Here is a 24,844-nt window from a genome sequence, read left to right as displayed (position 1 = left end):
ATGTTGTCTCTATTTTTAAGCACAAATAGCTCCTAGTACGACATGAAACGTTGTGCTTTTTTCCCCTTAAATATGTTTCTACTTTTGTGAAAACGAACTCTTCGCTTCCCTCCTCTTGAATCGCAAGATCAAATTACATCAGTTCGAAAATTAAGCGCTGCCGCTTGCTACGCGCTTCAAAGATAATTTCGAAAATCTAACAAACGAGTGCTCTTTTACATACTCGTCCTCTGTAAAATGTAAGTTTTGTTGGAATCGGTTCCTTCGTAACTTTAAACCACACGAAAAAAACAAAGTGCTCTCTTCATTTAAAAAGAAATGTTACTGAAAATAACCGTTCTTTTCACCATGTGCCATTTTTCTGAATTCATCAAACTACTTACGTAAATTTCCGAACGAATGACCTTCAAAATGTCATAAAATTTAACCTGGGCAAATTTTTTCTCCTGATGTAGGAATTACGTGCCCACAAATCTTCCTTCAAAAGAATTACGGATCGAATAAATACCTTGTGGGGGCGAGGGCCCGCTTTACTCCAACACGTTTACTCAGCACTTAATTTAACTACTCTTTAATACGCACGTGGAGAAAGCTTGAAAGCTTTAAATACTGTCTGGTTCGTACATGCCGCCGTTTTGCTTGTGCACGTCTTTAAAGAACTTGCCAAGGAGCTTTTCGAGAGCAGCAGCAAATATATTTGTCACCTTAAAAATTTCAATCAATCGTTCACATTTTTCCCCTCGTATTTTGTCTTCTTCATAGGGTTTGACGACCTTTCGGCGGCGATGAAATCAGATCATCTAGTTCTTGATTCGAGTAATCTTCGTCGTGCTCGTCTTTCTCTATATTTTGCTTGTTTTCTTCCAAATACTCTTAGAAACCAATTCGAAAGTTATGGATATCTGCTGCTGAATGTTATTTTTCTACTACGTTTGCGTGCTTTTCCTTTCAGTGCATTTTCTTCAACATTTTGGCTTTCATAAAAAGCTGGCCGCACAGAGAAATAGGGCCCGCTAATTTGATCAATCATAGCGCACGCACTAACTGAGAGATACAATTAAAGAACTAATCCAGAGTTAAATAGCATTAATATATCTACTTTGTTATATCAAATTGTCTCTTACAATTCAAAATTTGTATTCGAAAAGGAGCAGAAACTTAACTTGCATAGGAGGGAGACCGGAAAAGTTCTTAATCGTATATTGTTTATTCGTACTGGTGCATATTTCTATTAGACGGAATGATGGCAGAATATTTCTACAAAAACAAATTTTGAATGGTAATACACTATGTAATATGACAAAAGCAGGTATATTTATGACAGCTATAAATTTGTAATCATTTTTAGAGCACTTTATACAAAATACTGTAGTGTTTCATTTTTATGACAAAATACCATCACTACATACTTCAAATAGTAAGCTATATCAATTATCCAATGTAATAAATGAGAAGAACCTATTCCAGATGAGTACATAGACTTCTCAAAAGTGTTAGCTTTCCTTCTGCTGTTAAAATAGACTGAATAACTAGAAAAGTGTAACTAAAAGCTAACTATGACTATGAGTTTGACTTACAAAGAACAGAAATGTTGACGTCTTGTGTGGCTGCATTGCCGATGCCATTTTCTGCAGTACATCTGTACAACCCTTCTTCCTTTTTACCAGCGATTTGCAACACCTCGGATACAGAATTGTTGTCTGGAACACGGGTCCATCTAATTGTGGGCAGAGGATTACCATCCGCTTTGCAATTTAGTTGCACTACATCAGTTTCATTTACTATCCTATCGTGGATGATGTGGGTAATGCTCGGTGGATCTGAGAACAACCAGAAAAAACATTTACCATTTACCATTTACAACGACAATAAAGACAAAGTTTCGGAGGTACTTTGTTGGTCCCTATGGCCGTGTGTGCCTATCGTGGCTAGTTGTTCAAAGGAGAATTTAATAGCATTGTATACTTTAGAAAAGGAGTAAAAGGACAAAGAATATATGTATTTCTTATCTTCGTTGTTCGTGCTGCTATCTTCACAGGTAATTTTTTTGTATTCTTCGCAATTCTTTGCCGTTTCACGACCGGGAAGACTTTTACCTGGCTAATACAACGACCAGGAACCTTGGTGGGTATTCTAAATCAGCCGTAAAGTTGAGCTTTAGTCAAAGAGCACTGATATGCCATGCTTTAGTCAAAGAGCACTGATATTCCATATGGGCTGGTAACGACTTTATTGGAAGTGATTTATTTTTTCCACAGAGATCCAACAGTTGGATTTTGCGTTCTTCAAAACATTGTTCCCCATCGCTCACAAAGCTCTCAATTTGCGATAAGTCAGAGTTGGCAGGATGTTCGCTGAAGGACACAAAATGCGTGTTGAATTTCTCTCGCGGGTGTCAAGTATGCTCCACAATAACTAATTCAGGCCTCATTCAGGCTACAACGTTTCCGTTTAAAACATAGTTGGTGCGTTTCGCAGATCCAACTCGCAAAGAAATTTTTTCATTACCATCTCAGTATTTTCAGAAGTTTCATTGTGGATGATGAGCGAAAACGTATAAAATGGTTAGCGCTTTCATACGAAACAGTGGATGTGGATGAAGCCTTAATTCAATTACAAAGAAAACAAAAAGGTGACTGTGGAAATCCAGTCCCAAATGTCCTGGAAGAAAACTGTCTCCTTTAAGTCATGTTTTAGCACAGTTTTGCTTTTTAAAAAGAGTACTACGGCTTCAAGAAAAATGTATGCCTTTTCTTCTGATCGAAGAAGAGAAATAAAAAAACCCTTGGCTATGTGGCTACTTTTTGTTCTCACCAGAAGAACTCTGGGTGGTAGATGAAATTGACCGGTAAACTTAGTTCCGGTCGAAACTTTACGATAACACTAACGTCACAATATCAGTTTTCATCCACTCAGCGAGCACATTATATCGATTCATCGTATATGTAAAACGATGCGAAAATGCTTCGTGTAGACGCGCATTTTTTCTTTGGAAAACGGTGAAGAAAAGTTGCATTTTCAAACGACTAGGGATACGTGTGGACGGGGCCAACAGTCAGTAAAGGGAACATGTGCTTCAGTTCGGTATTTGGCAACTAACGCACTACAAATCAGCTTGTAGCTTTAACACGCAATTCCATTCTAAAATTAAATCCCATTTTACAGTATTAAGATTATGTGGTCGGCTAAAAAGGTGCGGGCTGCTTCTTCTTAACAAGTACGGAAACCCTCTCTCGTCTTCTAACGATTCCCAAAGATTAAAATTCTGAAATAAGACACCGAATAAAGCTGATGAAAATGGGCAAACCTTCATTCACAGAAGTGACGAAAAGAAATTAGCCTCTTCCATTTTGATTTTCACAAATTAAAACTTGTAATCTCCTTCTCCTTGGAGAATTTATTATGTTCAATATTCCATGAAGCAGAAAGAATCTCATTTCAGAGGAAAACTAATCCTAGGTGCTTGTAATTGCAAATTCAAAAGTCACTTCGTGAGTGCCTTGTAGTGATATTTTTATGAAAACCATAATATTATTTACACTGTGGCCGCAACTTTCAAAAGATGTATTAGATTTTAAGGTGATTAGAAAATGCTGTGTTTTTCTTGCAATCGAAAGGACGGTGAAGTGACAGAGAGGAGTATTTGGGTAACCTTAGTTCTATGTTTGTAGTCTGTCAGTTTAGAGTTTATCAGCAGGTGGTGGAGGAAAGGTATTCTTAACTTTTACCCTTTGTTGGCTATTTGGAAAATCAGGCTATAAATGTTGCCTGTAGTTTTCATCTTAAAATAGAACCCTAAAGATTTCACTACAAAATATCCGTAGTCCATTTCTAATGACATTGTGAAGTATGATGAATGAATGAATGAATGAATAACTTTATTCAACGGGATACGCAAAAACCTCTTGCAGTTTTCTAACTTACGGCCCTCAAAATAAATTAAAATAAATTTTAATATATATACAAGAGAACAGATATTTAAAGTAGAACACGAAATAACATTATAAATATCTAAATTGACTAGAAACTGAAAAACACGTAATAAAATTGTACTAAACATATTGATGAGACAGAGTGAAATATGTGCAAAATACCCGACAGGGGTTGTGGTTGGCATTATGAAGAACATTTCCAATACAAAGAATAGCAGCAAATCGAGCACAGTAGATCCTCCAAGTGCTCTGCAGAGGATAGGCGTGAGAGAAATAGATTTCGTAAATTAGATTTAAGAAAGGAGGGAAGAAATTTGAATGTCGGCGGAGAAGACGAAGTAGAGAACTCTTTTAGGTCCGAGCTAAGTTCATTGAAGAGTTTAATAGTACTATAGGCAAGTACGCGTTTCCCTGAGTTACCCTGTGGGTATGGCACCTCTAAGTCAAAGAGAGAGGCTCTTGTATGACGTCCCAAAGGTCCACGCGAATCAGAAAGAAATTGAAATCTTTTCCTGAGGCAATTTGGAGCATTCGGATTACGGAGAATGCTAAAAAGAAGAAAAGCTTTCCTGTAGTTAATGAGATAAAAAAGGGGATCCACTTCAGTTTTAAAAATAAAGAAAAAGAAGCCGATGAGAATTCGGCATAAAGAAGTATACGCTCAGCACGCTTCGGAAGACGAAGGAGTCATAAGAGGAGATGGTGGAAGTAGTTTACCCAGGCAGCAGAACAATAAATGAAGTAGTTGATAACACAAGAGTTATAGAATCTTAAAGCAGAATCAAAGTTAAGATAAGGTTTGGTAAGACGGAGAAGAGAAAGCCTACCGCTAACGATGCAGCAGATTGTATTGATATGGTGCTCCCAAGACATGCTACTGTCTATCATAACACCAAACAGCTTGGCATGGTGCACTTGCTCAACATATCTAACACCTATCTGGACATTGAGCGCCGAGCTGGTCAGAGTGGTGCGTTTCTGCAGACTCGTAATGAGTAAAGATTTAGTTTTAGATGTGTTGAGTGACATTCGATTATCATCAGCCCAAGAAGATACAGTTCTAGCAACTTCGTGCTAACGGAATTAATAGAGGGCCCTCAAACAAGAATAGTAGTATCATCCGCAAACATAGTGGAATTCACGCCTGAAGGTAGCTCTAACGGCAAGTCATTGATGTGAATAATAACGAAAAAAAAGGTCCTAAGATACTGCGGTACACCTACAGAGACTGGAAGTGCTTCAGATAGAATGCCCCTAAACTGGGTTTTCTGAGAACGCTCGGATTGGTAAGAGCGAAACCAAGCCATAGAACAATGGGAACAGCCATAGATACGAAGTTTATAAAGTGACGTTACATGATCCAAAAGGTCAAACCCTTTCTTAGAGTCAAATTGTAAAAGTCCTTTAAGGAGTTTATTATCCATGTTTGTTCAAATGTTATCAGACATCGGCTATAGCAAGCTCACACGAGCGATAACTACGGAAACTAAATTGCGAATCCAGAGGCAGCTCAAGTTAGGAAAGAAAATAGTAGAAGGTTTGGTGTACGTGACGCCCAGAGATGGGGGGAATACAGTAGGATATTCCAGATGGCAGCTTGGTATCAACATAATCTGCACTACTACGGGTCAGAAAAGTGGTTTAACTGAACAGAGGAAGAGATATTGGAGAAATGCTCATTGAAAAGGTTTGCAACATCACAATAGTCATGATAGTTCTTATCGTCAACGGTTAAATGAAATGGTAATTTGGAACATTTGGAGGGTAAAAGACTACGAATAATGCACCAAAGGTTTCTAGGATTTTCAAGGTTGTTGTGAATTGGTTATCGGTAAAAATAGCGCTTAGCACTACGAATAAGATGGACCACTCTATTAAGCGCTAAACAGTAGTCGCGCCAATTGAAAGCACTATTTGTGAAGGTTGCTTTTCGATGCAGATGGTTCCGCGTGAGCATTGTGGCTTGAATTTCACTGCTGAATCATTCAGGTATGAATTCCCTTTTGACACGCCGTTTTTTTCGAATGAGCTTGGGAATCCAGCACGCTCCCGAGTAAGGAATACCACTGACTTAAAGCCTCATAAGGCTTAGAAAACATATCCATCGTAGCGTAGTCCGAGGTAAACACTCCAAATCGGCCAGAAAGGCATCAACAGAAAAATCCTTCTCAGAGCGAAAAAGCATTGGTTCATGTCCCCTTGATTGTATCCTAATGGCTCTTGATTTCACCGAGTCGTAAATAGGAAGATGACCGCTAAGAGTTTAAAACAATACGGTCCCTGACTCGAGAACATTATCACCACAATTAACCGAAACATGGTCCAAAAGTGTTCCAGATACCGGTCTTGTAGAAACAGATATGAGTTGATGAAAACGATAAGTCTTTGCTAAGGCGATAAAGCGTTTATGCAACGCAGACTTCGAGAAAAGGTCAATGCTAAAGTCACCTAACATACAAGACCAGTAATTTTTACAATCTACCTTCGTCAGCATCAGGTCCATCCGCTCTGGGAACGAAGCATTGGTAGAGGTCGGTCGGTAGATAAATGAAAATAAACACAGTCTTGATCTTGGATAGCGAAGCTCGAGCCAAATTGATTTAATTCCACGCATTTCAAGGTCACTCCTTCTTCATATTGGCAGATGTGCGGGAACATACACTAGAAGTCCACCCGGTTGGCTAATCTATCGACGCGGAACAAGATATAACTTTCCTCGGCAAGAGAAGCATCAGACCAAGAGTCGTTTACAAACGTTTCGGCAATTCCGAGTATCAAGTTAGGTCTGTGTTTTCGTTGGTTAGAAAAGGAGGATAAGGGTAGCTTTATATCGTTGAGCTTGTTCGTCAAAGAACAGATATTGTAATGAAAAATATTCAATCATTTATTTGGAAGCTCAAGAAAGGAATTACCGTTACAAGCGTGGATGGAAGACTGCAAGCTTTGTGTATGTTGTTCGTCGTTGTCGTTGTCGTTGTCGTTGTTTACGGTGGGACCAGGATATAGAGAAACCCCGGTATCACCACTCCGCACTAATCTTTGAAGTTGATAGCTGGCGTCAGAATTCTTATAGTAGAATATCTTGATAGCGAGATATCTTCCTTGGTGAGGTAAATTACCATCGACAATATGGCGTCAGTTTAATTTGGCATCCCAAGCCGACTAGAATTCGCATAGAAACACATAGCTCGTCGAAGTGGCTTGAGTTCGTCGTAGTGGCTTGAGGTGCTGCTGGCTCGATTCCATTACAAGTATAAGAGCCCTCCGGTTTTTCTGAAATCTAAGGTCGGAAATAATATACCAAACAACGGCAAGAGTTTGATAAAAATCTAAGTGAGATGGTGATTGACAGGACTTTACGATGAATCTGTATCACTTGGCTTTCATACATTTTCAAAACTTATGGATATTTACATCGAACACCTTCCTACAAGCTTTACTCTCTCTCTTTCTCTACTAAGAACTTACAATCAAAAGGACATTTGACTCTTACTAAATTTGCGTTATAATACGATGACTGGGAAGAAGCACCATTGAAATTATGGCTGTGTGGCTCAATACACACATGTACAGCACACTGACTAGCATTGTATAATAAACATTACTAAGCCTAATGAAAACATTATAGAGGTTCTTACAATACACATCAATGAACATCCCCATTGATTCATTTCCACAAGTGTTGTTTACAGTGCATCTGTATTCTCCACTCTGATTTCTTCTGAAGTGAATGATAGTCAGTCGCTTTTCTTTGGTGCCTTGACCAGTTTTCACATTCTTCCAAAAGTAATTTAGAGGGGGAGTCCCTGCAGTCACATTGCACTCCTTTGTCACATTTCTACCTACCTCCACTGTTACGTTTTGTATCTGTTCCACAACGACTGGAACTGGAAAGAATTAACGGGAAAACATAACTCGCATGTAAAAACATTGGATAAACAACTTTGGAAAACCAGTGGACTGGGGTTCCATGGGAAATGAGATCTTTCAAATAAAACCTATATTAAATTCTCCATGACTTTATCTCTTAACAAGTCTCAGTTGTAAAAGTATGACCCCATCAAATTGGATACACTTAAATCCCATCAAAGTTAAATTTGATTTCTGTCAGTCTGCGCATATTTTAGGCAGACAACCGGGTTTTTTGTAGAACAATAATCTTCACCGTTCCTTTTACGTATGGAGGTAATGAAAGGGTTCAGAATATTACACTAGCCTACAAGTATTAAAATATCTAAATTTTACCTTTTACAGATAGAGAAAAGCTGTTTGTGCTCGTGACGTTGTCAACTTGCTGATACGCCTGACATTTGTAAACAAATGTTTCTCCCCGTGTTATTTTCTCTATCCATGTTCCTTTTTCACTTATACCAACACCTTTTTCATTCCTAAGAAGCACATAGTTATGGACTGGTGGATTGGCTTCAGATGATTTGCATGTGAAATTCACCCACATATCAGTGCAGCCATTGTTCTCTTTTGTGTTCCTTTCCAAAATGACATTATCTGGCTTAACTGAAGAAACAATTTGTGAAATATCACAATAATATAAATATCACTCTGTTGTTACTAAATTGTTATGGGATAAGATGGTGAATTCGAGTCGAATCATTCAGTCTGGAAGATAACTTTGTTTATAGGCGCATAACAGCGTCAGGGTTTGTAATAGATTTTAGGGCGACTAGAAAATACTGCGCTTTTCGTGCAATCAACAGGACGGTGAAGTGACAGAGAGGAGTATTTGGGTAACCTTCGTTATAAGTTGTAGTCTGTTAGAGTTGTAGAGTTTACCAATAGATGGTGGAGGAAAGATGTTCTTAACTTGTACCCTTGCTTAGCTATCTGGAAAATTAGGCAATACATGTCAGCCTGTAGTTTTCATCTTAAAATAGACTCTCTCTCTTACTCTACTAAGAACTTAAAATCAAAAGGACATTTGACTCTTTCTAAATTTACATAATAATACGATGACTGAGAAGAAGCAGCATTGAAATTATCGCTGTGTGGCTCAATACACACATGTACAGCACTCTGACTAGCATTGTATACTTAACATTACTAAGCCTAATGAAAACATTATGTAGGTTCTTACAATGCACATCAATGAACATCCCCGTTGATTCATTTCCACATGTGTTATTTGCAGTGCATCTGTGTTCTCCACTCTGATTTCTTCTGATGTCAACGATAGTCAGTAGCTTTTCTCCAGTGACCTGACCAGTTTTAACATTCTTCCAAAAGACATTTAGAGGAAGAGTCCCTGCAGTCACACTGCACTCCTTTGTCACATTTCTACCTTCCTCCACTGTTATGTTTTGTATCTGTTCCACAACAACTGGAACTGGAAGGGATGAACGGGAAAAGGAGTTTTTTAGTAATGGGAAACAAAAGCACGAGTAAAAGTACATCTTGGAAAACATAACTGGCAAGAAAAAACATTGGATAAACAACTTTGAAAAACCTGTAAACTGGAGTTCCATGAGAAATGAGATCTTTCAAATAAAACCTATTTTAAATTCTCCATGACTTTATCTCCAGCAAGTCTCGGTTGTAAAAGTATGACCCCATCAAATTGGATACACTTAAATCCCATCGAAGTTTAATTTGACTTCTGTCAGTCTGCACACATTTTCGGCAAACAACCGGTTTTATGTAGAACAATAATCTTCACCGTTCCTTTTACATATGGAGGTAATAAAAGGGTTCAGAATATTATACTAGCCTACAAGTGTTAAAATATCTAAATTTACCTTTCACAGATACAGAAATGTTGTTTGTGCTCGTGACGTTGTCAACTTGCTGATACGCCTGACATTTGTAAACGAATGTTTCTCCCCGTGATATTTTCTCTATCCATGTTCCTTTATCACTTATACCAACATCTGTTTCATTCTTTAGGAGCACATAGTTATGGACTGGTGGATTGGCTTCAGATGATTTGCATGTGAAATTCACTCACATATCAGTGCAGCCATTGTTCTCTGTTGTGTTCCTTTCCAAAGTGACATCTGGCTTAACTGAAAAAACGAATTTGACAGACCATGTACGCATTAATTTTGATTTCCTGCTACTGATGTAATGTAAGTGCTTAAAACAAGAAAAATTACATTAAATGCATATTAAATAACTTTAGTATATTCTAGCTTGTTTGCGAATGAAAGTTGAGAACATTGATTATAATTATGCTGAAAATAAATGTTTAATAAGAAATCAGAAGTTATTGGTTAAATAGGAAAGGTCAACAAATCCAACTAAGGTGCAACAGTAAGTTTGTTATCAATTATCAGCTCCTGAAGGTAAGTGACTATTAACCCTTTGACAGAAAAAAAGCACCCATGGTCAACTACAGTGCATGTTATCCTCAGTTTTCTAAAAAAGCCGTCCCAATGAATAACTTAGCTTTGATGGTGTAAACAATTGATTTTTATTTTTCATAATTTTCTTTAACAATTATGTGTGTTACTAAGGTGCACCTACTTAATGTTAACAAGTAAGAATCATAGCGCTAATTTCCAATAAATTCCTTTCGATCACAACTATTACCAAGTGTTACAGCAAATCTGTATTTAAACTTAAAAGCGCCTCTGGAGATAACAATAAATAATTTTACTTAGTTTGGCTACCTACAGTGTGTTCTTAAATGTATTTAACGAGTCTTCAAACAGCAACGTTGAACAAACCCGCATGAAGAGTACGACAAGGTCATCTTTTCTGCTGAGTTCATAATAGAAAAAGACTGATCACAAAAAGATTTTGCAGATATAAAAAATAAACGTGGCTCATTCCGTTTCCCTTTTGCACGGTAACTTAAGTTTGTGGTGGTTGGAATAGAGATAGATGTCATAAGCCGTTGCCGTCAAAATCTGACGAACTGAACTGTCAAAGTAGAGCTTTCCTCAGGTAGAAAAAGTAGATGAAAATCCCTGATGTGAAGACGAGAATTGCTATTCAAAACTTGCGATCTTTAACTCATTGCTTTCTTCCTTTCACGTCAAATTCATGGTGTTATTTGAGAGCTGCATGTAGTGGAAAGGATCGAAATCTGATAACTATACTTCTAAAATCATTTCTCTAACCCAGGAGAAAATAGCATTGGCGTTGCGTTAAGTTGTAACTCAGAAAACTGATAATGCTACTAAAGCTGTATGAGAATCTTATCTCATGACCATACAGACAGCATCATTAGCATCAGTCACAATGGGTGTGTCAGGTCTCCTCACTTCCTATCCAGGAAACAGGAAGCTGCTTGTTCGTTTTTCGCCAAATAAGCCACAATTATTCTTTTAACCATTTCTTCAACTGCAGCGGATGTTGTAAAAGCCATCTAAGCCTGGTGATTAAGTCTCTTCTCTCATTCCCTCTTCTGGTTTTTTGCACATATGCACATAAGAAGTTCATAAGAAGGGAAAACTTGTATCGCGGATTTTTTTTTTCACTGTACATTTTAGACTGGTTGGGCTGTTCATGTTACACTCAACTTGTTACAATGAAGCCAGTTAGTTTTCTTGTTACATGTTCATGATTTATATACATTTATCGAATCAGCCGAAATCAGTCCCAACAATCTAAACTCTAATTGATCATAGAAAGTGCAATTTATGCACTTCCTGGATTCACTCCTTAGTTAGTGTTACGGTGTTGTAACACTAACCTCCCTATTTCGCCTTCAGCTGTTCCTGGCAACATTATTAACACTACCCTTTCAAAAGCCTTGCAGTAAAATATACTTTCATTGAAAAAATCATATAAATCCAAGCCCAACCAGGATGCGACAAAAGTGCTGTTAGATATCCCAGGGTTGGTGAAAGTCCCATCATGCAACCATGATTCCATAGTAATTTGCTCGATGAGCAAGCAAACTTTGCTGAGGCAAAGCAATTGTTGGAACTGCATTTTGTAAGGCAACATTAGTTGTTAGGTGAGAACTGGGTAAAAATGACAATTTAGTTTTAATTCATTTAAAACCAGACGAACTCTTCTCCGGCGTGTGCATGTACATGTGCATGTATAGATGTATGGTGTTTTCAAAGTGTTTTTATTTTAAATAGAAAAAAATAAAAGGAAAAAAGCTTTTAATTTAGTTAATTGGCTTTGAAGTAATCGAAAATACAACGTGTATTTACAAATATACCGTTCACTGCAGAGGATACGGCTAATGACATTACTAAGTAGCCCATTATTGCTCTTACTTGATAAAACAGTATCCATGTACGTGTATATGAGCAAAAACTCTAACATTACTTTTTGATCTATTGAATATAAACATCTTCTAAGAACCGCAAACAATGTTGTAATCTGTTTCATCTAAGTGTTGCACTTTACCGCCGTTGTGATATACATATACTTCTACTCCACAAGCATCATTTGTTTTAGGAGATGTTACTACAATTGGTCTTTGACTAGAATGCGAAGTCGCAAGATCAGCACAAGTCCATTAAAGTCTTGATTATGCACATAAATTCGCGCAGCTCACGGTGCAGTGTTTCACAGCTTTTCCGTTTGTTGTTTCTGTTTTTTAATATGCTTTGTCTTCTTGTTGTTTTGATTACTGTCATGCTAATTGCAGAGCTAAAGTGCCGCTATTAAGGCTGAGAGGATGTTTCTGTCCTCTGCTCCCGATTAGTATTGAGGGAGATGCAAACCCTTCTTGACACAAAGATGTGGAAATTGGTTAAATCGTTTGAAGAAATTGGCCCTCGTTTGGTTATGAAATTTGATCATCGGAGATATCGTAAAGTCAAATTATGTGATACGCTTTTTTTTCTCAGAACACTGTTCGAAAAATAATAATGTACAGTAGTGAGTCACTTAGAGGATTGCTTTTATTAATTTAAAATGTGATCTAATACTCTGAAACACGAGTCACAGCTGACTCACTGCTACAATTTAGCTGTTAAGGGTACGATAGTAGTGTTCGATCAGTGCACTTGGTGTCTCTTAGAAAATGGTTCAAAATACAATTCTTTAGCGTGGTAACATCTAAAGGGAACTTCCTTTCTTCATCTCTACACATACACATTTTCATTTCAAAGTCTCCACTAAGTGCAAGAATATAATGACTAAAATATTCGAGAAATCCATTAGCTGACTGCTAAATTGAATAAAGTTTTGTCATGAGCATTATTAAACTCTTGTATTGCATCAGCAGTAAGTCTTCTAAGGATCTTTAAAAATTAACATGTACATGATAAATAAAATGATCATTACTAAGAAAAAAAACTTCCCCTTTGCTGCATGTTTGGTGATTACAGCTTTCTCCACGTTTTTAATTTTACCCCAATGCTCTTCTTTGTTTCAATGTTGCTGGTTTTTTTCTGAGTCGTTCATATCACTCTTTTAAGTTACTATGCAAGTGCAATATTCATACAAGCTCTAAAATATGAGCAAGCTTTATACACCAATCAGAAACTGAAAAAAAAACATCAGTATATAACATCAAAATTTCCCAACAAATACAGTTAGGTCACATGAATTAGGCAAAGTAAATAGGGATTAAAGATTCATGTAGTTGCATGGTAGTACAAGGTGTACTCACAAAGTACATTGACAGAGATTGTGCTGTTAACTGGACTTGAAACCCTATTATCTGCAACACAGCGGTATGTCCCACTATACGTCCTGTTGATATTTACAATATGCCAGGGATTTCCAACAAACAGCACTTCATCCTCTGACACTCTGGTCCAAGTGATGTTTGGGGCTGGTTTACCAGTTGCATTACAAAACAAATTCAGATTAGAACCCTTGATCACAGTCTGGCTATCACTATATGGAGTCATCCTTGTTGGAACTGAAAGGAAAGAATATGACAATGTATGGCTCTGGTATAGACTCATTATTTCAATGGGAAAATTCTTCACAGTGACTTTAGTCTTAGAAGGTAGTGGTAAATAGCTACAGTAGATACATTATGTACTGTGCAATAGCTGTTGTATTCAATGCAGTTACCATGTGTTCTAGCTTCACCTTGCTTCATCTAGACTATATATCATGATTAATACTCCATAACAAGTACTATTCAAAATTAACTCCTATTGAAATTTTCCATAGCTTACCAAGGTTATAGTGTAAAATATAAATTTCTGCGATTCTATTGTGCAAAGCGAAAGGATGCAATTTCCAGACTGGTCTCCGGATAAGAAATCCTGCCAGTGTTATCAAATGGGAAAAGCTCAATATTTCAGATGGTTGTTTGCGTCAAACAAATTTTGACATATAAACCGTCTAGTGCAGTAATTGTTGTTTGTCCAATTTGACTGCTGTTTACAATCAAATGGAAGAAAAATTGAGAATGAGATTAGCAACACCGACAATCACCAATTATCATTATGATCATATAGTATGTGGTAAATATCAGCCCATATTTGCACCCATAGAGGAGCTTCAATTCTTTGTTGAAGCCATTGACTCTCTTTGCTCAAAAAAACTGTCTTATAGTTTCACTCACTGGCTCTAAAAGAGTTTGCTGTTGTTGGAAGACAGTGGCTCTGGTTTTAAATACATGTACACTCATTTTTAGTAGTTATTTGCTCATTTCTGGAAATACAGTGACACACACCTAAACCGTGGGTGTTTCACTTTTTAACAGCCTTGACCTGGGCACTCATCTTATCTCCCCCCCTCCCCTCAAACCCCCTATATCTACTCTAACTCTAGATGAAACATGGCCTGTCAAATAAACGATTGCAAGCTTGTAATTTAACTTGCCCTAATAAGACACCTGCCCTACAGGCAATGCGAAGATGGTCAACAATTGTCAACTTTAAAACTGTTAATTTCAACTAACTTTAGAACTGTCTTTTCATACATTCCCTGGGGATCCTAAGCTTCAAAATTCTTCAACACTAGCAACTTTTTGTTTCAAATATGAATAAGTAAGACAATGTTAAAAAAATTGTATCATCTTGTGACGGTTTTTACATACAATGGTTGTTTTCTCAATTTATTTTAAAACAGATAAGGATTGTTTGTGATGCATTTTCTTCCCTTTCGTGTTGTTATCATATATTTTTGGCAATCTTTTAAGAATGTGTATTGAACACAAGCTTTTTTTTCCCGCTTGAGGTTGTCAACATCATTCAAAATTGAAAACCTTATGTAATTGGGCACTTAACCCAATGTTTTCGCCAATTCCTTTTTCACTGCAGTCTTTTAAGAGCTGATTTATCTGTGAATTTGAAATTTTTGGCAAGAGAAGAAGAGATTTCATCCATAAGATTCTGCAAAGTATGCTTGAGCATCCATTTTGAATCGCTGTTTACCCATTTCAAACCAACATTTATGTATGTCTATGATGGCAAACCGAGAGACCCAAAATTTAATTGACCTACATACTGAATACCAGGATATTTAAGTTAAATCAAATTGTTCAACCCAATGGCCATGCTGAAGGTCTGGTAAAATTAATATGAACAGTGAAATATTAAGTGAATTAACTTTATTGACAATGGCATTTAAAGATCTGAGATTTAAAGTACATGCTTGTATGATTGCTAATATATCATAATATTATATGATGAACACTCCTAAGTAGCTACCAAATGTGTAAAAGTAAGTTTGATGGGGTCACATTTGAGCAACATACTGAGTGACACATAAGAATGGTTACGAGTTGATTTTCAATTAGTTCTTCCAGTAATAGAGAGTTGTAATAAATATTCTTTGGATTTACCAGTAAAAAAGAGTTAGACTTTCTTCTCTGCTGATATAATACTGCACTTTTTGCAATTTCATCCTGTTAATAAAACTATTATTCAAAAATTTGTAGATGGTTTTAAGTATTTGAACTAGGAATTGAAGAAGCCTTAACTCTAATGAAAGGGACCTACATGTAGCTTGATATGTCAATAAACATAGGCATGCTACACATGCAAGAGTTAGTTTTTGTTTGGATGGATAGGTTGAAAGGGGACACCAGGCAACTGATGTTTGCATTTTTGTAAGAGAAAAAGAGCATTTACCTTCAAAATATTGCCATGAAAACATTGTTCAATGAAAAACTTCCAATTTATCTGAATAAACTCAGATACAAATATTTTATGGTCTGTTGCCATTGGTGTCTGAATAATTGTAAGCAAAAATAAACTGTGCTAGTGCCACACTTCCTGGTGTCCCTGTTTGGTCTTGTCACACAACACTCTTTCTCCCATATTGTATGATGAGACCAAACAACAGCCTGTTCGCAGACTAAGACAATGCTTACTGCCGTTCTGTCAGAGACAAATCTAAATAATTGTTACAGCTGGTTGCCTAAAAATAATCTTTTACATAGTTTTGCTGTGGAAAGCAACGTAACCAAAACTCTATTTTAACTCCAATAGTTTTTAACTAAATATATTATTTTTGCAGTCTATGTTGTTCAGACAAGCAACAACATATTACACAAAGAGAAAACTGTCATCTTTCAAAGCATAACAATGTGAGCTCCTTATTTGGTTGTTGCCTATCTGGACTTTGCCCTGTGCATGCAAAATGCATGATATAGTGCAGGTTGTTTACAAGGAATTGACACCTAATGGGGTAAAGAAAAGGTAAAGTACCCATAAGTAAATTTGATCAGTATAAAATGTCTAAGCAGGTGAGAATTGTAATAACTTGGTTCCACGTGAAATTTTTTTCAGTAGGGTAGGATTATACCATAAAATTTAGGTTGCTCACTGGAAAGTGGCATTTCATCAGAGAAAGTCTAGTCCATAGTACATGACTGTATCAGGAAAATACTGTGTAAACACAAAATGTAATTCCTAGAATGGATCCCTTGCGAATTCTCAAAAATTCCCAATTATGCAAATGACCCTTGCAAACTGAATTCCCAGTTTTCTGGGAATTCTCAAAAATTCCCAATTATGCAAATTAACTCTGATTTAAAAAGCTTGGAATTACTGGGAATTTCTGGGAAAGGAAGACTTCAGCTTTGTGAGGACTTGGAATTCCAAGGAATTCCTAGGAATTCTCAGCTATACAAACTACCTAAAATTTAAGAAGGGTGGAATTCTTGGGAATTTCTGGGAATTGAATTTGAGGCAATTTAAATACCCTGAGGTCCACATAAATGCTAAGAAATTCTCAATACCTTGAATGTGAAGGTTTTATGAAAAGGAGTAATTTCAGAGGCTTAAAACTTTGGCTCAATAAAAGGTATGCTATACAAAACTTACCAAGAGATATGCATACATGTATATGTTTATAACTTAAAGATCATGAAATTTATTGATCAAACTAAGTTTTAGTAAATCTGTACATTAATATGGATTTTCTCATGAACCAGCAATCAATTATGTTAAATGGAAATTGCCAATTAATCCAATGTGCTCATATCACAGATGTGCTTTCTAACCTCAAAGGACTCTTGGATTCCATGATCATAAAAAATTTTATTGTGATGCAAATTAATGTCTCATGTTCACTGATGTGCCAAAATCATCAAACATTCATTAGCTGTTCCTTGGTACACAACTTCCACAATAATTAACAATAATTACATTGTTATCTACACTTAAAGAACTTTGTTAGTTATGAACATAAGTTACTTCCCTAACCTACATTACTAGTTGCCTTTGTTAGAAAACCTTGGAACAGTCAAGCTCAGTTGCCTCAAACACTTTCAGAGACTTTTTGTTGAATTATTTTTAGTAGAAATTTCATGCCTTAGACAAACAAATTCAACACCTAGTTAATCTTTCTTTTTCCATGATTGTTGTTGCTGATTTTTTTTCAGTTTTGTGATCTGTTTTCGTGACTAATTGCTGTAATTTGTTTTGCTGTTTTTATTCTTGCAAAACATTTTTGTAAGAGTTCCAATCCTTGTGGATCATCCACACACTTTGCAAACATTTGGCATGCAGACAAGACAGAGGTAGTCAATGTTCCCTTTGAGAAAAAACACCTTTTAAATGACATCTTCAATTTACTTTATTTGAAACTCTGAAACAAGAAAGTCAACAAGACTTGTTAGTAGTGAGAAGTACAAACCAAGTTTCCTTTTATAACTTAATTTCTTAAATGTCTCAATCACTGGATCTCCCAAAAAATATTACATCTTTTTATTTTTGGTGCAAAATACAAGTCCTTTTTTATATACAAATGAAAAGTGCAAGTCACACTTCAATAATAACAGCTCTTAAGTTTACTTGTTGTTCTTCTCTGTCTGTCAGCTATCGACAAAATTGTTTTATAGTTCGGACAGTGCATAACTAGTTGTGGACTAGAGTTCCAACGCACCTCTGTAATCGCATATAGTTACTTCTGTCTCTTGAAAAAATGTTTCTCCTTTGCAAGACGCACTCTACTCTGTTGTCACCACTGCTTTAAGTTCAGTGGAAACGACTGACTGAGGAATCGTGATGGCGGTGTTAGAACATGTTGCTGAACGCTTGCTACGGTCAAGCTTTGTAGATTTAGGTACTGGTACACTGGGATCATCTATGTATCTCTTATACTTCCTCATGTGGTATCCTTCTTTTATAAATATGAGGGTAAAAGACGATTTGTAGTCGCATTCAAAACTGTGATTGGCTTGTTTTATTTCTCACCTTTGCCATGAACACAACTCAAGTGAGTTTGGAGTCTTTGTTTCCTCGACAACTTTCGGCCACAAATCGTACGATCGATTCTTGTCGATTATTTCTACAAAGAGTGAACTTACGTCATTATTTATATCACCAAGGTATCCATCATTTAGAAGCAGAGAACCGGTCGGAGAAGTCAGAATAAAGTTGAGCGCTTCTCCTAACACTGCAATCGGCAAGCCAGCGGATTCACTTTGCTAGCCAATGACAAGTCCTAAAAGATCCACGTGATCATGCCCGTGATCGGAAACAAAGAAGACTCCATTTGGCGCTCATCTTTGAATGTACTTTTCATCGGTTGATCGCTTTTCTCAAATGTTTTGCTTAATACAACATTTCTAAAGATAGCTTTTATTGTGGTTCAATGGGAAAACGAGAACAGCGTGAATGTTGTAAACAAAAAAGAAAGCCGTTGGCGCCGTGGAGTTAAAAGAAGGGACAACAGTTGACATATTGACTGGTACAAACAAGGGTCGAGTGGCCATCTGTAAAGCTACGATTTTGAAAGTTTGTGGTGAGTAAACATTGCGATATTCGTTACGTGATCAAATTATTTATCTGTAATTAACCCCTTCACTCCCAAGAGTGCTTGGTTTTCAAATATAATTTAAGATATTGTATTTTATGGAAAAGAATCAACAGATTTATTCAAATTTAATGACTGATTAGGATTATTTCATATGAATAGCTGTAGTTGAGGATTAATCTATATGAAGTTTAAGAAAAGAAAAATAAATCGAATTCCATCCTAATATTACCACATGTTGATGTTAATAATTAATCAAAAATATTTTACATGTAAGCCTTAATTTGGCTTGTAAATAAATTTCATTGAATACTTGAATTTTAGCTGGGTTTTTTTTAATTTAAAGTATTTATTTTATATCGTTAGCCTCAAATTTTTGCTTAAAATTCCCAGTAATTCTTAAACATTCCTAAAAATTCCCAAAAATTCCCAGAAATTCCTAGGAATTTTTTAGCTTTACAGCTTTTCAGGGAAAGTCATTGGTTCTCTGAGTTGGAATTCCTAGGAATTCCAAGCCCTGTTGGCTATAAACTTAGAATTTCTGGGAATTTCTAGGAATTTCTTGGTTTTTTGGAACCAGAGTTGTTATGGTTGGGAATTCCTATGAATTCCCAGTCCGAATTTACTGTGAAAATTCACACCTTTAATCCTAGGAAAAAAATCCTAGGAATTTCTAGGAAAATCCTAGGAATTCCTAGGAATTCCAAACTCCATTTTGCAAGGGATATTTCACATTGCCGTTGACAAAGAAAGTAAATTTATCTTGGTGATCTTTCAAACCTTGGCCAAAAGAGGAACCACATTACAAAAACAAGATTATTGATCAAATATGTTTTATGCAAATGCTTTGAGCAATTTTTACCAAAGTCAGCAAAACTAGCCTCTTTAAAACAAACGCTAAAGTGATAATTTTCTGTCAGGCTTTTAGCTGACAGTGTGTGGCTTGTAAATGAATGGGCCATATAAAAAACACATTTTAGCTACTAAATGACAAAAAGATTCCCTGATGACCTTTCTAACCCTGACAGATCATAGCAATGAAGTCCTCATGAAGGACATGAACCATTACACTGGGTACATAAGCCCGCAATTCTTTGTTAATGTCATTGTTGATGTGTGTCAATGTTGAGTGATTCCATCATATTCTCTTGGTACCCTAATTTCATGACAAGATTGGCATGAGGGATGATACTCTGATACCCTAATAGGTCCAGGCAAACCTCAATGCGGTGATCTGATTGGTAAGAGATAATAATGTACCATAATAAAGTGATCCAATTGGTGCAAGATACATACCCAATGTACTGATATGATTGAATGTGAATGTATGTTATCCCAGTGCTACGCGGCACAACATTCATATGTACCCTTACTTTCTCTTCGCCGCGATACACCATCCTAAATCGTCCCCGACTTTCTCTGTGCGACCTCGTAGCTCAGTCGGCAGAGTAACGGTAGATCTAATCCGGAGGTCGTGGGTTCGATTCCCACCGAGGTCAAACGATTTTTTCTTTGCCTCGTGTGGTTCCCTGTTTCCCTTTATTAGGGCTAACGCCCTGTGGGTTATTCATGGGTTTAAATAGCACTTTAATTTACACTTCAGAGTTAATTCTCTGTTTCACCATTTGTGTTCCCAGTGCTACGCGGCACAACATTCATATGTACCCTTACTTTCTCTTCGCCGCGATTCACCATCCTAAATCGTCCCCGACTTTCTCTGTGCGACCTCGTAGCTCAGTCGGCAGAGTAACGGTAGATCTAATCCGGAGGTCGTGGGTTCGATTCCCACCGAGGTCAAAAGATTTTTTCTTTGCCTCGTGTGGTTCCCTGTTTCCCTTTATTAGGGCTAACGCCCTGTGGGTTATTCATGGGTTTAAATAGCACTTTAATTTACACTTCAGAGTTAATTCTCTGTTTCACCATTACTGATATGATTGGCATGACATACATGCCCAAATGCAGCGCTTTGATTCGTGCGAGCAAAAACTGACGAAGGGCTAACGCTCGAAACGTCAGCTTTTTTACCCTTTACGATGTCTAATTTATGTTTTCAACCCAGTTGTTAACACTAAATTAACTGCCAAACATCTACATAATCTGACTGCATTGTGTAAAACAGACAATTTCAATGATACCCTACTCAAAACAAGGGAAAAACTTTTCATATTGTGGTAAACTGTTTCACATTATCTTTAAAAAATTTCCATGGATTACATTAAACCTGAGAATATCTCAATCTCTTCATCCAAAATTTGTCTTACAATGTACATTAAATCAAACCAGCTTGATGGTGTTTTGTAGGTTTTCTTTGTTCTATGTTTAATCTAATAAACAGTTCTCAATGACCTCTTGTTGGCTTGAGACAATAACCTGTTCCTTACTCTAATATATTGTTTGTGGTAAAAACCTTGATCTTGCCAATTCAACCTGACATTCCAAAACAACAATCACTTGGATTGTTGATGTGTATGCCAGCGCGGGTCCGAAATCCAAAACACCCATTTGACTTGAACAGATTATCATAGCTTTAATCACAAATCCACACGCGTAATACATCTCCAAATCGCTAAAGAAGTGAATCTGTCAAACTAGATATACAGATGTACAGTTGGTATACAGAAAAACTGGAAAACGGCAAGCAGAAAGGTAAAAACTTACGCCTTTCCGGGCTCTAGCATCGGACCACGTGGTCAATAACATAACAAAACTAGCGCGCATGAGCAGAAATCCGCGACGCATACATGACGTAAAAAGGGGCGGAACACGGGTGCCGCTACATGGCTCCCCTAAATGTAAATCATTTACTTAACACAGTTCAGATGGAAATCTAATTGTCCTTGATACTGGCTCCTCGGGCGGGGATGACACCCTGGTCTGCGGCCTCTTGAGCAAGTAACAAAATCGTTTTGTGGATTGGTCGTTCCAAAAACTTCCGTCTTCCTTCTCGTGTTAATAGGAGTTGGACCTTGCGAATACGACGGTCTTTGCTAGGGAAGACCTCGGTCACACGTGTAAGCGGCCACTGGTTTCTTGGCAAGTCGTCGTCCTGAAGGAGGACTATATCTTCTACTCTACTGTCCCGTTGGGGTGTATTTCATCTTCGTCTCTGCTGAAACTGTGAGGAATATTCTGAGCGCCACCTTATCCAAAACTGATTGGCCAAGAACTGTAAACGGCGCCAGCTCTTTCTTGAGTATAAGTCCAACCGTTCAAAACAACCAGGTGGGGGCAGCACAACCTCTGTCTTTGAAGTTAGTAGATGATTAGGAGTTAAGGGTTCCGGAGACTCGTGGTCAGATAGGTTTTCAACAGTGAGTGGGCGGCTGTTAATCACATTTTCTGCTTCTGTCATTAAAGTGCGTAATGCTTCATCATCTAACTGACTTCCATGCTCTTGGAGCAAAACTGAAAGAACTGATCTGACTGTTCTGAAGAGTCTCTCTCAAGAGCCTCCCATATGAGATGCCGCGGGTACGTTCAGGTTAAAGTCGATCCAATCACATTCCTTTGTTAAGAGGAACCCCTTAACACGATCACGGTTGAGTTCTTGTAAGGCATCGGTGAGTTAATTCCTAGCTCCAACGAAATTTGTCCCTTGGTCCGAACGTAGTTCGCGTACCTTTCCTCGTCTATTGATAAAACGGCGTAAGGCACTAATGAAAGAATCTGTTTCCATTGTATTGAGAGTCTCAAGATGAACAGCGCGTGACGCCAGACACGTGAAGATCAAGCCATAACGCTTTAGTGTCTTGCGTCCTTCTTTAACGTAAAACGGACCGAAAACATCCATGCCTGTGTAGTGGAAAGGAGCAGCCTGTGTAACACACTCTTCCGGTAGATCGGACATTTTCTGTGTTTGCAGTTGGCCACGAAATCGACGGCAAGTGACACACTTAGAGATAGTTCTGGCCACAGTAGAGCGTCTGTCTACTATCCAGTACCCAGCTTGCCTGATTGTGTTGTGGGTGACTCCACGTCCTTGATGGTGGCCAACCGATTCGTGAAAGTATCTTACGATCAAGTCTGAGATGTGACTCTTCTTAGGCAAGATCAACGGGTGTTTAACTTCAAGGGGAACATCTGCTCGTCGGATACGACCACCAATCCTAAGCAGTCCGTTTTCGTCAACAAAGGGATCTAACTTATAGAGAGAGCTCGTCTTCTTCAAAGTGTCGTTTCTACGGCGCGCAGAGTCTCGTTCTTGGAATTTCTCCAAATTACCTTTGAGGTTTGTTAGTGTTTCCATCTCATGGCTAAAATGCTGGCATTGGAGGCAACGCAAAATAAACTTCTCGGAGTGGACCAATTCTTCAACTGAGAGAGGTAAGAACTGCTTTCCCTGTTCATTGCGTGATCTTCCTAAGTCCTTTACAGAATGAATCTCTTCTTTACGTGCTGCTATTACAGACTGGAGATTCTTTATTCCTCTTCTCATCCAGGCGACTGTCGTTTTTGCTTTGTGCCAGGAAGAAACGCGATTCAGATATGAAAGAAGTAAACCAGGATATTCTCGAGCGGTAGAGTGCGTCAAGAAGCAGGTGTTTGTCTTCACTTCAACATCATCAGAAGAGAGCTGAGCTGTGTTTTTCTTGTTAAGAAGTGGTACATCGCTTTCCCAGAGAAAGTCTGGCCCTGAGAGTCATCTCTTGTTGTTAAGTAACTGACTGGCAGTGAGTGAACGAGACACTTCGTCCGCAGGGTTAACCTGTCCTGGCACGTGATGCCACTGTTCCGGGTCGCTACGATCACGGATGTGCTGTACTCTGTTTCCGACATATACGTGAAAACGACGAGCTTCATTACTTATGTAGCCGATGACTATCTCAGAGTCTGTGTAATAAACAGATCGTAAATTCTCGTAATCGAGTTCACTCTGCAACATCTTCGTTACATTGACTGATACGACGGCCGCTGTCAGTTCCATACGGGGAATAGATATCGGCTTGATAGGAGCTACTCGTGACTTGGCTATGAGGAAACTCACATGAACTTCTCCTTTAGAGTTGACTTTTCGAAGATATGAGACTTGACCAATTCCTGATTCGCTTGAATCCGAAAAACTGTGTACTTCAGCTTGGACTGGACTTCCGAAGCCAGGCGGTTTAACACGGCGGTTGAGTTTGACTTTCTTTGACAGCGGTAGTTCGGTGCGCCGCCTCTCCCAACGAGCGATAATTCCATCAGGAAGCGGGTCGTCCCAATCCACCTTTTGGCGACAAAGGTCTTGTAAAATCTGCTTACCAGTCAGGATTACTGGTGAAACTATCCCCAAAGGGTCGTATACTGAGCTTATCGTAGAAAGGATACCCCGACGTGAAAGTGGTTTATCCTTCAGTTCTATGCGGAAACCTAAAGTATCCGATTCTATGCACCAATAAGAGCCTAGAGATCGCTGGACCGGCAGAGCATCGTGGCGAAGGTCAAGATCTTTGAGGTCTTTTGCACGATCGTCTTTTGGAAGGGCCTCTAAGACATCCTTTCGGTTGCTGGCGAACTTGTGAAGTCGTAACTTCGCTGACGCACAGAGAGCCTGACTATCCTCAATCAATTCTATGGCTTCTGAAATAGCGGGGACCGAAGTAAGGCCGTCGTCCACATAAAAGCTTCTGCACAGAAAATCAGCTGCCTTGTCACCGAACTCGGCACGTCCAGTTTCTGCTGTCTTGTGAAGACTATAGTTGGCTACGGCAGGAGATGACACTGCCCCAAACAGATGTACATTCATACGAAATTCTGAGATGGCACCATCCAAGTCATTATTCTCAAACCATAAAAAGCGGAGGAAGTCTCTGTGGCTTGATGTAACGTGAAAGCTATGG

At 38.0% G+C, this 24,844-nt stretch overlaps 1 protein-coding gene and 1 pseudogene across 1 annotated transcript; both read right to left on the bottom strand.

The window, feature by feature from the left end:
- Positions 1 to 22,590: 22,590 nt before the first annotated feature.
- LOC149044003 (uncharacterized) lies at positions 22,591 to 23,460 on the bottom strand. Its single transcript, XM_089210817.1, has one exon. The coding sequence runs from the start codon at positions 23,458 to 23,460 to the stop codon at positions 22,591 to 22,593; it is 870 nt and encodes a 289-aa protein (XP_089066943.1).
- Positions 23,461 to 23,664: 204 nt separating this feature from the next.
- LOC149044002 (uncharacterized) overlaps positions 23,665 to 24,844 on the bottom strand; it is a 3,685-nt pseudogene continuing 2,505 nt past the window's right edge.

This window comes from Pocillopora damicornis, chromosome 6 (genome assembly GCF_964200805.1).
Source record: "Pocillopora damicornis chromosome 6, jaPocDami1.2, whole genome shotgun sequence".
Taxonomy (NCBI): Eukaryota; Metazoa; Cnidaria; class Anthozoa; order Scleractinia; family Pocilloporidae; genus Pocillopora; species Pocillopora damicornis.
Note: the sequence above shows the minus strand (reverse complement) of the source record. Positions and strands in the feature narration are given on the sequence as shown.